The following is a 15,720-nucleotide window of genomic DNA, read 5'->3' on the forward strand; positions in this document are numbered from 1 at the left end:
TAAAGGCACAGCTAAACAGATGTGCTTTCAGTCTTGATTTGAATGTGCCTAATGTTGGAGCACATCTGATCATTTCTGACTGCTGATTCCAGCAGTGGGGGGCGCTGTTAGTAGCTGAAAGCCGATTCACCCTGCTTTGACTGAACTCTTGGAATTTCTAGTTTTTGTGATCCTGAAGATCTGAGTGATCTGTTGGGTTTGTATTCAGTCAGCATATCTGTAATGTATTGAGGTCCAAGGCCAATTAGTGATTTACAGACCAGTAATAATACTTTATAATCTATTCTGAATGTGACTGGGAGCCAGTGTAGAGACCTGAGGACAGGACTGATTTTCTGGTCCTGGTCAGAATCCTGGCTGCAGCGTTCTGAATGAGCTGCAACTGTTTTTTGGAAAGGCCTGTGAGGAGGCCGTTACAGTAATCCACCCTGCTGCTGATGAAAGCATGAACAAGTTTCTCTAAGTCTTCACTGGAAACAAAGCATCTGATTCTTGCGATGTTTTTGAGATGATAGTATGCTGATTTACTGAGTGCTTTTACATGACTACTGAAACTCAGATCTGACTCCAGAGTCACACCAAGATTCTTGATCTTATTTTTTGTTGTTTGACTCTTAGTGCCAAGGTACGCATTCACCTTGAGAACCGCACCTCTGTTCCCAAACGCAATGACTTCAGTTTTCTCTTTAAGACCATTACGAATGAGATTTTAGACGATTTATTTTATTTTTTTTATACGGGCTAAACAATGCCCCGGTTGGACCAATGGAATTGGAAAAAAACATATGTACATATTTCTTAAGAATTTGGGCAAACTTCCTGTCTGCCATTTTGATTTTGTTCAAAAAGCTTCTTTAGCGAACTCTTCCTCGAATGTGAATTAAATTGTCACCAAATTTGACTGATCATCTTCAGCTAATGCTGACCAAAAGTTATGGAAAGTATATCGATCAGCAAAACTGTTGTTGTTTAAGGCATCGACAAATTTGATAGCACGATGTCAAAGCGTATCTGAGGCTGCAACTTTGCAGTGCTTTAACATGATGACACTGAACTTTAGGTGTGTCATTGGCAATAGAGATCTGCGTGTGACTAAATTTTGAATCCCACTCCTGCCAGGTTTTAGTACGAACCCGACCGCTCCCGCTTATATTCAGCATTTGTTGTCCCGCTGCCTGTTTTATTTAGCTGCCTGTTCCCCGCCCTGTTTTCTACCCACTGCGCCCATTCCCGCTAACTTGTGGGGGAGAACAAAACTACAAACCACCCAGCCATACAGAGTCCAGTACAGATACAATTCCCGGATGTGTACTTGCTCCGCCCCTTGAGCCAAAGATGATTCAAGAGGGGACTTGTGCGAACTTACAAAGCACAGGTATCCCAGAATGCATTGCAGCGTAACAAGTGAAAGCTAATGGCAGATGAGAAAACCTGCACTGTTTAAAAAATACTCCTCTGTTGCGTTACAAATTAAACTTCAAGAGTTTTTCAGGCGAGAATGTAGTCATTTAAAACTCAAATCAGCAGTTTATTTATAAAGATAGAGCGTCTTTGGCGATGTGCCTCAGCTTATGCAGACTCTGACCCCCAGCCTGTCAGCGGGAGCAAATCATCACCTCCCCCCTCGAGAGCAGCTTTACATCAGCCAGTCCATCGCAGATGTACCGCTGGATTGCATCTGTCCACTGTAGTTAAAACATTATATTTAATACATCTTGTGCATAGCTAACGGACAATGTTTGGTCTATAAAATCTATTATTTGTTCTCAGGTGTGTTATTTTGTTACCTTTTATAATTGTCTGTTATTACGTTACAGTGTTGTACGAGGTTTGACTTTGTTTACTAAATTGCTTATCGTTATCTTTATTGAATTGTTTACATCTTGTACTTTATACTTGTATAATGTTCATTGTAGTTTGTTAAATCTGATAATAAAAGACACGAGTCTGTATATAATAACCCATTTCACTTCACATTTATAGTGATTTATGTTTACACTTTCTTAAATCAAAAATATTGATTTATGAGTATTATATTAATTATAAGACTGTGCTTTATATAATTAAATCATTTTATTTTTAATCTCCAGTGAAACCGATGAATCAATAGTGAGGTAAGTGACGTTATAAAGTACACTGCCGTTCCATTTAAAGAAGTTCCTGACTTGTGTCCTCGCGTCCTCTGGAGTTCATTCTTATAAGTCTGAACAAGGCCGCAAGTCTGAACTTTGCGTACTTGGTGTTGAGAGACAGCCATTGACAACAAACATTAAGTTCTTCATTGTCACCTGACACAGACCACAACACATCACATTTGTAATTCTGCCACCTATTGGTCAAAAATTATAAACAAATAAATCATTCATAAGTTAATTCTTTTCATGATGTTCTGATATTAAGTTAAACACTTAAAATGAATTCAAACTTGTTGTGATGCTGCTTACTAACCTTGTTGCTTTTGGCCTCTGGACTGCTTTTCTCATTGTGCCTTTTAATAATAATAAAGTACATACTTTTAGGATGTAGAACGTAACCATGTTCCGTACACTTTTCGCTATTCAGCGCACTCAAAAAAACAATCCTTAGTCATTGAACGCCAGATAAGCTTGCTTGTGTGTTCATTCTCTGGGGGAATAGCTATTGCACAATCCAAATCTTGATTGATGTCTTTTGGACCAGTACTTTTTGAGAAAAGATGGGAAAAGTACCGCCTTCGCATGTGAACAGTAGATGATAGGTATTAACAGGGTTCCGTACGCAACTAAAATAGTGTTCCGTACAGGGCGCATAACTTTAATTTACTAGCAAAAATGGGCATTGTTTGAAGTCTTATTAAAATCTTATGTCAGAATATAACATTATTGTGTTTAACTTGAGGTTAATGATATATTTAATAACTATTTTAAGAAAGTTTGAAATGAAATAGCTTTACAATAATTGAATTTTTATATCATGTTTATTTTATTAAAGCATGACATGGCGCAACTGTCTGGAGGAGAGTTGTGCCATGCCGTCATCACCCACAACTGAAAAAGCATTTATTCATTCATTCATTTATTCATTCATTCATCTTCTGCCGCTTTTCCGGGGCTGGGTCGCGGGGGCAGCAGTCTTAGGAGAGAACCCCAGACTTCCCTATCCCCAGACACTTCCTCCAGCTCCTACGGGGTGATCCCGAGGCGTTCCCAGGCCAGCTGAGAGACATAGTCCCTCCAGCGTGTCCTGGGTCTTCCTCGAGGCCGCCTCCCGGTGGGACATGCCTGGAACACCTCCCTAGGTAGGCGTTCAGGAGGCATCCGAAACAGATGCCAGAGCCACCTCAGCTGACTTCTCTCGATGTGGAGGAGCAGCGGCTCTACTCCGAGCTCCTCCCGGGTGTCAGAGCTCCTCACCCCATCCATAAGAGTGCGCCCTGCCACCCTTCGAAGTAAACTCATTTCAGCCGCTTGTATCCGAGATCTTGTCCTTTCAGTCATGATCCAAAGCTCATGACCATAGATGAGAGTAGGAACGTAGATTGACCAGTAAATCGAGAGCTTTGCCTTTCCGCTCAGCTCCTTCTTCACCACAACAGACCGGTACATCGACCACATTACTGCTGCCGCTGCACCAATCCGCCTGTCAATCTCACGTTCCATCTTTCCCTCACTCGTGATCAAAACCCCGAGATACTTAAACTTCTCCACCTGGGGTAAGGACTTTCCTCCAACCTGGAGATGGCAAACCACCTTTTTCCGGTGATGCACCATGACCTCGGACTTGGAGGTGCTGTTTTTCATCCCAGCCGCGTCACACTCGGCAGCAAACCGCCCCAGTGCATGCTGAAGGTCCATGTTCGATGAAGCCAACAGAACAACATCGTCTACGAATAACAGCGATGAAATCCTGTGTTCCCCAAACCAGACCCCCTCCAGCCCAAGGCCGCACCTTGAAATTCTGTCCATAAAAATTATGAATAGAATTGGTGACAAAGGGCAGCCCTGCCGGAGTCCAACATGCAATGGAAACAAATCTGACTTATTGCCGGCAATGCGAACCAGACTCCTACTCTGTTCATACAGGGACGAGACGGCCCTCAACAGATTGCCTCTGACCCCATACTCCCCGAGCACCCTCCACAGAATGCCACGAGGGACACGATCGAATGTCTTCTCCAAGTCCACAAAACACATGTGGACTGGTTGGGCATACTCCCATGAACCCTCGAGCACCCAGGTGAGGGTATAGAGCTGGTCCAGTGTACCAAAGCCCGGACGAAAACCACATTGTTCCTCCTGGATCCTAGGTTCAACCATAGGCTGGATCCTCCTCTCCAGTACCCTGGCATAGACTTTCCCCTTTTTTTATTCAACAAAGGACAATTTTTTTTAACAATTTGTGATAACATAATATTCACTTCATAAAGACTGTAATACCGTGTGATGCATAAATTAAATGCAAAAGCATATTGTCTTGGCTTTAAATGTCTCCCCTCCCAGGCGACACTCGCACTTTAAGCTTGCCCAATGTCTAATTTCAAGCGCATTAGTTGTATGTAGCAAACTTACAGAATTTACTCGGAAACATATAGAAGGAAGGTCTCTGTTGGGCTTGGGGCTGAAAGAGTGAGAAATAAAGATTACACGGATATATAGCTTGCCTACGACCCATAAGTATTTATTCAGAGATTAGTGTTAAAAGGTAATCTGTACGGAACATCGCTGTGTAATGTTAGTCTACGTTACAGGTAATGGAATTGGGATGCAGCACTAGCTGTTGGTTACTAAAATAACCCTGTTCTGCACAGGTTGAGCCCTACCTTTGCACATGCCTGATGATATCTGATGCAGACACACACACTGTTAAAGATATGATGACATGAGCAAAAACACTAGCGATGCTCAATGCTGTCAGCAAACACTCTGCAGTGCGATAAAGGCCAGAACAGACAGCATGGAGACAGCAGGTCGTTAAAAAAAGACGATGAATTTATTTGTTTTGGTGTCAGGGTGTGTGGAGACGTGTTTACAAAAGTCAAGGTTTTCAGGCAACATGGTTTTATGCTGGAAGTTGGCCAGAGAATGATTCTGTTCTTGAGCTGTAAGTCTTACTGCTCGGATTCAGGATTAAAAGTCTAGGTTTAGAAGGTCAGAGGTCACCGAGGGTCTGCTTGTCCGATCGGCGGCCAGATTTTACTGACTTCTTCATGAAGAGACTCTGGGATCCACTGACAATACGCTGACAGCAGATCTAGGAGAAGAAATAAAGCTCTATTTATTTCGTTACACACTTTGATTTGAACTTTGATGTGGCTGAATTTTTTAAAATATTTATTACCAATTAGGCATGGGCTAGTATAAGATTCTGACGGTATGATAACCTTGGATTTAAATATCATGGTATCTCGGTATCATGATATTGGGATTACTGCTCTAAAATATATATATTTTTTTATATACTTTATATTTTATATATAAATTATATATATATATATATATTTTTTTTTTTTTATATTTTTTTTTTCTGGGTAAAAACCTTTTTCCTCTTTGTCCACAATATATTTTAATTTGGGAAAAATGTATAATATTTTGGAGGGGTAAACATGTCAGGCGAAATAATTCAAATTAATTATGGACTTTGTTCCAAAAACACAGATTTCTTCACAATTTAAACTGAATCTTTGGGGATCTTTTCTGCTGGAGATACTGCTGTCCTAAAAAAACTTAATTAAAAAATCTTACACATACCTTAGGAATAGTATAGCAGACAATTTTGACTGTTTTTAAAAAACCTTGACTTTTCCAATTCATGGTATACCTTGAACACGGTTATCGTGTCCCATGCCTATTACCAATATATTTTTTTGGAAAATATTCAATATTCACACACAACTTTCAAAAGTTTAAAAAGAATTCAAGGTTGCATTCAGTGCATTTAAAACACTGCATCTTCAGTAAACTTGTGAAATGTTATTACAATGTAAACGGCTTTCAATTTGACTATATTTTATAAAGATTAATGATTGTGATGCAAAGCAATTCAGTCATTTCATTTCTCATGAATACATTTTGTAAATAATTCTTATTTTCTGTTTGATGATCATTAAATATATTCGTTCTGATTATTAATGTTTGTTTTTTGCTGTTGCTGCTTGAATTTTTTTAGCTAAATCAAATCAAAAATAATTTCAAATTACATGACATTAAATTTACTTAAAACATCAAGTTAAATCAAACATAACAAAATATTTGAATCTGAAAAGTGACTATTGTTTTAAAAAATAAATATATATTTAGTAAATCACAGATCTCACACTGGATTCCTGGAGGGCAGCAGCTCTGCACAGTTTTGCTCCAATCCTAATCAAACACAGCTAATGCAACTAATCAAGGTGTTCAAGAAGACCCTTTCATTTAAAACACTGCATCATCAGTACATTTATGAAATGTTATTACAATGTAAACTGCTTCCAATACGATTTGATAAAGATTTTATTATTAATGATTGTGATGCAAAGCAATATAGTTTTTCATTTTTCATAAATAAATGTCATGAATAATTCTTATATTCTGATTTGATGATCATGAAATAAATTTGTTCTAAATATTATTGTTTTTTTGTTGTTGTTGTAAAACAAGCACTGTAAAAAAAGTTGCTGCCTTAATTTTTGAAGCTGAATACGGAGCTAATAATATGCCAAAACAATCTGAATTTGTATTGTAATAATTTGAATTAACAATTGTAATTTAATAAAACTGAACATTATATGCCATTTAAAAAAAAATTTTGAATGTGATTTTCTTAACTAAAATATTGAATCTGAAATTTGAGACAACTGAATTTTTTAAAGTCAGACTTTTATAGATGTATTTTTAAACTTCAGATTTATAGATCCTGTTTGCACCCTGCAGATTTGTGGACAGTGCCTGTCATTTGGTGGTCATGTTTGGTACTGCACCCTAAGTAAATCTACTGAATTTATTTGAGATTTCAACTTCAAATTGGGAATAAGTTTTTTCTGTCAATTTTAGAATAAAACAGGTCAAACTGAGCCCTTATTTCACCACCCTGGAGTAGATTGGAGCATTTACACAGTGTGAAATGGTTTATTTCCAACCAAAAAAGCCCTCAGTCATCTTGCAAAATAAAAACACACAAGGATCCTAGTAAAAAAAAAACACAAATTTTCCAAAGGATGATGCCAAATCATTTTCATGCGCATAACAACTTACATTTTTCGTTTTTCCTCCACGCAGCTTCTAAAGACGTTCTGTTGTCTGCTTTCTCTGAAACCAGCGCTGTCAGAAGAACTTCAGTCCGTGGCTGCAGCCTGACATCAACAGCATTACATTACTCAACACACAATTACACTCTGTATTAAAGATAATGTGCGTGCGTGTGTGTGTGTGTGTGTGTACACATTTTGTGATATATCAGGACACAAATCTATATAATGACACAGATGTTACAGGAAGGTGATGAATTAAAAGGACATTGCTGATGTCATTTCTCAAAAAGCTTATAAATCACACAGAATAAGCTGTTTCAGAAAGTAAAACCGCAGTTTCCTGTGAGGGTTGAGTTTAGGGCAACAGAAAATAAAGTTTATACAGTAAAAAACAATGGAAACCTATGTAATGTCCCCATAATTCACAAAAACAAACGTGTATGCGTGTGAGTGTATGCGTGTGTGCATGTGTGTGGTCTCACTTGGCCCACGTCTTCAGCATAGTTGAGGGTGACGACAGTAAACAAGAGCTGAACTTCTGAATCTTGGGACAAACCTGCAGGAAATCAGATGGAAATAATAAAATTCCTTCTCTACAGCAAAATCATTTATTTATTTATTTATTTATGAATATATGGCATCACTGCAGAACTTTCCTCCATTTTTTTCAAATTTTAAACCAGTAGGACTTCTTTTTGACTTTAATTTAATATATAAAATATTATGATATATAACTGTGCATAATTTAATATCTTTATGCATTAAGGATGCAAATAATCAGTCAAATCGAATGCAAATTCAATTATATAATATTGTATATAATATTGTATATAATATAATATATAATATAATATATATATGTATATATGAATATAATATTGTAAAAGATTCATATTTCAAATAAAAATTGTTTTAACTTCATCTAAACCAAACAATCCTCAGGAAAAACGATCAGTTTTATAAAGAAACATAACAGTAAATATTTCCAGAGCACAAGTGATGCTAATAATTCATCTTCGTGTCAAAGGAATAATGACATTTTAAAACATTAAAGTGTGAACTAATTATTTGATATTGCAATAAAAATCTACAATTTAAACATATTTTTATCTAATGAATGCAGCCTATTCATGTAATAAGCAGGATGAATGTACAGTCAAAATGATATTAAACAGTCCCTCAAGAATTTTGCAAGTTCAACAGTTCTTCAGATAATAAACCAAAAAAATTTACAAGATTTTTGTATTTCCTTAGCAGAACATAAGAAATGATGCAAAAAAAAAAATCACACGAGCAGTTCCAAATCACTTAGTTTAAACCTCATATATATATATATATATATATATATATATATATATATATATATATATATATATATATATATATATATATATATGGTTTATAAAACTAGTACCGGGTTGGACCCACTTTTAATCCTTCATAACAAAGATTCAACAAGGTACTGGAAACCTCAGAGATTTTGCTCCATATTGACATGATAGCATCACAGCCACTGCAGATTTGTCAGCTGCACATCCATGATGTGAATCTCCAGTTCCACCACATCCCAAAGCTGCTCTATTGGATTGAGATCTGGTGACTGTGGATTCCATTTGAGTACAGTGAACTCATTGTCATGTTCAAGAAACCAGTCTGAGATGATTCACGCTTTATGAGATGGCCTGTTATCCTGCTGGAAGTAGCCATCAGAAAAAGAGTACACTGTGGTCATAAAGGGATGGACATGGTCAGCAACAATACTCAGGTAGGCTGTGGAGTTGATAAGATGCTCAATTGGTACTAATGGGCCAAGAAAATATTTCCCACACCATTACATCACCACCACCAGCCTGAACCGTTGATCCATGCCTTCATGTAGTTGGTGATAAATTCTGCCCTTACCATCAGAATGTCACAGCGGAAATTGCGACTCATCAGACCAGGCAACGTTTCTTCAATCTTCTATTGTCCAATTTTGCTGAGCCTGTGTGAATCGTAGCTTCAATTTCCAGTTCTTTGCTGTCAGGAGTGGCATCCGGTGTGGTCTTCTGCTGCTGTAGCCCATCTGCCTCAAGGTTGGACGTGTTGTGTGTTCAGAGATGCTCTTCTGCAGACCTCTATTATCACAAGTGCTATCAGCTGGAACCAGTCTGGCCATTCTCCTCTGACATCAACAAAGCATTTGTGCCCACAGAACTGCCGCTCACTGGATATTTTCTCTTTTTCTGACCATTCTCTGTAAACACTAGAGATGGTTGTGCATGAAAATCCCGGTAGATCAGCAGTTTCTGAAAAACTCAGACCAGCCCATCTGGCACTAACAACCATGCCCAATTCAAAGTCACTCAAATCATCTTCCTTCCCCATTCTGATGCTCAGTTTGAACTGTAGCAGATTGTCTTTACCATGTCTACATGCCTAAATGCATTGAGTTGCTGTCATGTGATTGGCTAATTAGAAATTTGCGTTAACGAGCACTTGGACAGGTGTACCTAATAGTGTATACACAAACATTTTTGATGCAACTTTATATATATTTTTCTCATAATGAGCAACTTTACAATGGTTATAAACTGATTTTATAGTGTGATAGTATAGAAAGAACAACTAAGAATATTGTTTTTGGTTTGTTTTCCCACATTTACACACACACATAATCACCTGGCCCTCCAGGAAAAACTTTGCAAACAGTTTGTAACGCTCAAGGCCCTCTGGGTAATCCATCTCAATGGCAGGAAGTTTCCAACTGACTCTGACTGTGGAGAAAGAGAGACACACCTAAATCACGTGACTGATTTCACACACACTCACACACATCATTAAAATACAACGGCTGCGTTCTCAGTGAACTCAGACTGAGGACAGCGGCTCTTACAGAAGGTGCTCTGCTGATGACACTTCACTCGGCCAATCAGAGGACAGAACCGTGGGGCGGGGCTTTCTTCTGGAGCACTGAAGTGACAGTATTGTGGGAGGAGCTTGGGAATCCAATCATCTTGAACAGCACAAACACCTGCAAGCAACCACATTTAAACTGATTACTGATATATTTGTAAATGTTATGAATAAACACACACAGTGAGCACAGAAAGTATTCAGATCCCCTTAAATTTTACACTCTTTGTTATATTGCAGACATTTGCAAAAATCAAAAAGTAAATTTTTTTCCTGGTTAATGTACACACAGTACCCCATACTGACAGAAAAATGACAGAACTGTTGACATTTTTGCAGATCTTTTAAAATATCCCATGATCCTAAGTATTCAGACCCTCAGTGTTTAGTGTGTGTATACATATTAGTGCTGCTGTCAAAATGAGTGCATTAACGCATGCGATTAATTTGAAATAATTGACGCGTTAAAAAATTAACGCAATTAACGCAGTTGCAGGTTTTTTCTACTTCCTGTTGTTGTGGACGTGTGTTTAACATGCAATGAAATATGGATAAGACCAGGGAAGCACTTTTTGAAGGCAAGTTTCAGTGTAAAACAATGTCGCAACACCAGGCTCTCCAGAGTTTCACGCAATTTCGGGTGTTTCATTTTTAACTTTCGACTTCTGTTTTAATGTAATTTGATACCGCATAATGAACGAAAAGAAAAACCTCCGCATTTCATGACTCGCTGGTTCTTCAAGATAAACATAAACCGCTGCTTACACGGTAGACTTTTAATAAGAGTATTATCTTAATCATATTAAAATCGGAGTATTGGTGTCTTATGTAAATGTACTCAGAAAATGTAAGATGAAATACTACTTTCTTCCGGATTCAAATCATAAGGTGACAGTTAAACAGTTGAGTGTGTAAACTTTAGATCTGTAGTGTACATACATATATATATATATATATATATATATATATATATATACATACATATATACACACACACACAAGGATGCGTTATCCTAACCAACTATCATTTTCTGGAAAAAACCTATCGGCTCTAAATGACAATATTTTCACTATAGAAGAAATGTTATTTCCTGCAGATTATCAAATAAATAATCAGATAAAATAAAAGTAAAAGTAACCCATACTTAATAAACGCCAAAAAACTTGCAATTGCAATAAAATGATCCACTATAAATCCTAGATCAAATGTTAGATTATAAGTAATAAATCTAGAAACTAAATAAATATAACATTAAAGTCTTAACTTAATAGCTGCTTATTAACCAAATAATGTTGAAATTATTATTACAACAAATATACAAGTTCAAAGTCATGCTGGGATGGTAAACAAAAAGACATCTACTACAACAAGATTTTAAAACAAAAAACCTTGATTAAGAAAACTATAAAGTCCATTTGAAGGACAGTGTGTAAAAAAACTCAAATAAAATTATATATATATATATATATATATATATATATATATATATATATATATATATATATATATATATATATATATATATATATATATATATATATAACCCCACACCTCTCATGTACATCTTGGTGGTCTCCATGATCTCCTGATAAACCACAAACTCGGGAAGTGTTTTGTGAAGAGCAGATGACGGATGAATGAACACTGGATCATCCAGCAGAGGAGTCTGTCAAATATACACACACAGACACACACACATGGGTAGTTGACAAATAGTCAGTAAATAATGTTGTTGTTTTTTTTTTAAGGAAAAATAGACACCTTTATGTAGTTTGAAGAAAAAACACAAGAGGTTACTTTTTCTTTTTGTTTTATTTTTTAAATCTTTTAAATTTATTTAACTTAAATGCATCCTATGGTGTAAAATAACTAAAAAATAAATATATATATTTGTTTCTTTTTCAAATATTTCCCAAATGATGTTTAACAGAGCAAAGAATTATTCACAGTATTTCCTATAATATTTTTTCTTTTGGAGAAAGGCTTATTTGTTTTATTTCCGCTAGAATAAAAGCAGTTTAAACTATTTTAAGGTCAATATTATTAGCCCTCTTAAGCAATATTTGTTTCCGATTGTCTACAGCAGGGGTTCTCAAACTTTTCAACCCGAGACCCCCAAAATAACAATGCCAATGACTGGCGACCCCCACTATTTTCGAAAGTGGTTATAATCATACAAATGTTGCACGCAACTGCTCACACAAACCAATAGGCCTATAAACACAAGCATATTGACAACAAAAAAAGTGCAACAGTCTAACAACTATATATATATATTTTTATTATTATTTAATATTAACCTTACCTAATGAGACTGGTGGGCACAATATTTAAGTTACATCACAAGTCTTTTCTTGGCTTATTTTTGAAGACCAATTCAGTCGTGTCTGTATTTATTTTAAATGTACATAAGTTGCGTAAAGGTGTCAGAAAGTTTATCTAGTGCCGTAAAATCAATCTGCTGCAGGTGACGCTATTGCTCTGTCGTTAATCTAATGTAAAAATCCCAGGGGTTGCAATCCAATGGGGAAAAAATGAAAGGCTGATGGCTTTTTGTTTGGATGTTGCATTTTTATGTTGTTAACTATTTTTATCTTCTGTAAGTTATAGATAAACAATGGTAATTTAAAACGTTTATACAAATTTATTAGATTTTTGGAAATAACCAAGTGACCCCTCTCATTGTCCCGCGACCCCCACTTTGAGAACCACTGGTCTACATAACAAACCATCATTGTACAATGATTTGCCTAATTACCCTAACCTGCCTAGTTAACCTGATTAACCTAGTTAAGCCTTTAAATGTCACTTTAAGCTGTATAGAAGTGTCTTGAAAAATATCTAGTCAAATATTATTTACTGTCATCATGGCAAAGATAAAATAAATCAGTTATTAGAAATGAGTTATTAAAACTATTATGTTTAGAAATGTGTTGGAAAAATCTGCTCTCTGTTAAACAGAAATTGGGGAAAAACATTTACAGGAGGGCTAATAATTCTGGCTTCAGCACAGAAATGGTTGTATGATGTGAAATCAGAAGCTAACCTTATATGCATTTCTCCACTTGGGGTCGAGCAGCTCCTCGGCCTGCACTCGTCTGGCGATGTGATCTCCTAAACCAGCCAACACGATCTGCCGCAAACACAACACCTGAGCCTCTGTCGGAGGAGCCATCTTATTATCCACATAAACATCAGCGTCAGCACACACAGCATTCACTGAAACACAGACACAGACTATGGTTAGTTTGATTTCACCAAATACAACATGTTCTACAATACACTGGAGCTATTATTAAAGTCGTGTCGCTGAACAGAGATAATGATCAGTATAGAATATAAAGTCATGCTGCAGTGGAAACAGAATGAATATTGTGTCTGACTCCATCATGAGCGTGGAGGACTGCATCCATACATCTCTGCAATGACTCAAATCACTGATTAATAAAGTCATCTGCAATGGCGAAGAAAGCTGCAGGACTCCCAGAGTTCATCAAGATTCTTTGGATTCATCTTCAATGCCTCCTCCTTCATCTTACCCCAGACATGCTCAATAATGTTCATGCCTGGTGACTGGGCTTGCCAATCCTGGAGACCCTTGACCTTCTTTGCTTTCAGGAGCTTTGATGTGGAGGCTGAAGTATGAGAAGGAGCGCTATCCTGTTGAAGAATTGTCCCTCTCCTGTGGTTTGTAATGTAATGGGCAGCACAAATGTCTTGATACCTCAGGCTGTTGATGTTGCCATCCACTCTGCATATCTCTCACACACCCCCATACTGAATGTAACCCCAAACCATGATTTTTCCTTTACCAAACTTGACTGATTTCTCTGAGAATCTGCAAAAATCACTTTTATAAGAGTTTAAACACAGTTGTGTGGCAACAGTGTGTGAATATAAACAGCTTATTAAAGGTAAACATGTATTATTGTGTTTGTTATATTAATGCATATTAATGTATATTTCTAATAATTTTTCCAAATGAACAAAAAAAAAAGTTTTCATAACAAATGATCGCAGATTGCATATTCAACCTTCCTTTCTGACCAAAAATAGTGTTTTTCTTTCAAAAAATGATTACAGATCAAACATTAAACAATTTGTGCTTAAACCCCACACAAAAGAAAGAAAAAGAATGTAAAAGCACACATTCGTTTGTTTGTGTGTGTGTGTGTGTGTGTGTGTGTGTGTGTGTGTGTATGTACCTGCATTAGTCAGCTGTCCTCGTAATCTTCGGATTTCCAGCATTGCTTTGAACCGAAGGCCGTTTTCCTCACAAAACTGAGGAGTAAGACCCGCAAATTCACAAGCACCAACAGCTCCTAAACACACAACAACATTTACAGCAAACACACAAAGGCGGACAAAGAGAACTATTTGCACCATACATATTAACTCTGCATTTTTAATGAGCAGCTTCAACCGATGTGTTTTACTGTTTAGTCAAACTTTAAATTTGTCAGCTAAAATTAGTTTATTTAGTTCAACAGCTCTGTCTAATGATAGACTATTTTTATTATAACGACTGATTTATAATAGATGCCACAATCACTGTATACTGTAAGACAGGGGTTCTCAACTGGTTTGGCCATGGGACCCACATTTTTACATGGTCATCAAGCCGCGACTCAAATTTTTAGGTGCTATAATACAATTTTAGGAATAATACTTAATTTGTATTTATTTGTTAACATAAACGAGCAGTGACAGATACATCATGAGAAATTCACCAAGACTTACAAATAAACACTATTTTATTGCTGTCATTTAACAAAATTGATCAAATTATAGAAATATTACAAAGTAAAAACGACAAATATTGTTAATAATAAACTGTTAATAAAACATGTTTTCTGGTTTCTGAATGTTGCTTTAACATAGAAGGTTTCATGCTCTCTTATGAGAGCACCTCACTACATATGACTCTGAGGCTTTAAGTCTTTTTTGTCGTCAATATATATATATATATATATATCCAAACTTAACATATTTGGGGTTGTACTTGCGCAATAATTAAATAAAATTTCACATGTCAAACGGTAGGGTTGTCGTGCACGCATTTCAAAATAAAAGTCCGGTATAAGCAAAATAAGTAAAAAATTAATCTTTTGTTGTTGTTTTTTGACCACACACTTTTGGGTCACGACCCACCAGTTGAGAAGTAAGATGACTGTTACCTGGTCATTATTTATTAGGAAAAAAAGTATTCCCACTGTATCTGAAGTAAAACCCCTTGTTTTTTTTACAGATTCAATTTAATGCAATTTATTCAATTATTTCGAAATGATCCAAATGATTTATTTCTAATTATTTATGTAAATCATATGCAAAATATTAATGTATTTTTTATTTGTCTATGCATGTGTATAATATGATCTATAGTGTGTACAGTACACTACCTGACAAAGGTGTTGTCGCTTATCTAAGTTTTAGGAACAATAAATAACTTGACTTCTAGTTGATCATTGGCTATCAGAAGTGGCTTATATGGAAGGCAAACGCCTCTAATCACACTTATTTTACTAAAATAAAACATGATCATGCCTTGATTTTTAATTATTTAATTAGGAGAGTAAAGTCTGACTTTGCTGAGACAAAAGTCTTGTCACTGAACAAA

General features: G+C 36.2%; 3 protein-coding genes across 16 annotated transcripts in view; 1 reads left to right on the forward strand and 2 right to left on the reverse strand.

Moving 5' to 3' along the window:
• The window catches only part of si:ch211-166a6.5, a 69,230-nt gene extending 66,693 nt beyond the window's left edge, over window positions 1-2,537 (reverse strand). Inside the window, exon 1 of the mRNA XM_073910878.1 lies at window positions 2,514-2,537. Coding sequence (XP_073766979.1) covers window positions 2,514-2,537 — 24 coding nt within the window. The remainder of the gene's footprint in view (window positions 1-2,513) is intronic.
• myl2b (myosin, light chain 2b, regulatory, cardiac, slow) overlaps window positions 1-15,720 on the forward strand; it is a 271,503-nt gene that overhangs the window by 179,315 nt on the left and 76,468 nt on the right. The window lies entirely within an intron of this gene.
• The window catches only part of dhx37 (DEAH (Asp-Glu-Ala-His) box polypeptide 37), a 57,501-nt gene continuing 46,726 nt past the window's right edge, over window positions 4,946-15,720 (reverse strand). For all 14 annotated transcript variants that reach the window (NM_001083004.2, XM_073909008.1, XM_073909005.1 and 11 more), the window contains 8 exons: window positions 14,309-14,425; window positions 13,150-13,322; window positions 11,655-11,769; window positions 10,083-10,220; window positions 9,869-9,963; window positions 7,690-7,763; window positions 7,212-7,309; window positions 4,946-5,229 (listed from right to left, as the gene is read on the reverse strand). In NM_001083004.2, the coding sequence (NP_001076473.2) occupies window positions 5,135-5,229; window positions 7,212-7,309; window positions 7,690-7,763; window positions 9,869-9,963; window positions 10,083-10,220; window positions 11,655-11,769; window positions 13,150-13,322; window positions 14,309-14,425 (905 nt within the window). In that variant the 3' untranslated portion in view covers window positions 4,946-5,134. The remainder of the gene's footprint in view (window positions 5,230-7,211; window positions 7,310-7,689; window positions 7,764-9,868; window positions 9,964-10,082; window positions 10,221-11,654; window positions 11,770-13,149; window positions 13,323-14,308; window positions 14,426-15,720) is intronic.

This window comes from Danio rerio, chromosome 8, assembly GCF_049306965.1.
Source record: "Danio rerio strain Tuebingen ecotype United States chromosome 8, GRCz12tu, whole genome shotgun sequence".
Taxonomy (NCBI): Eukaryota; Metazoa; Chordata; class Actinopteri; order Cypriniformes; family Danionidae; genus Danio; species Danio rerio.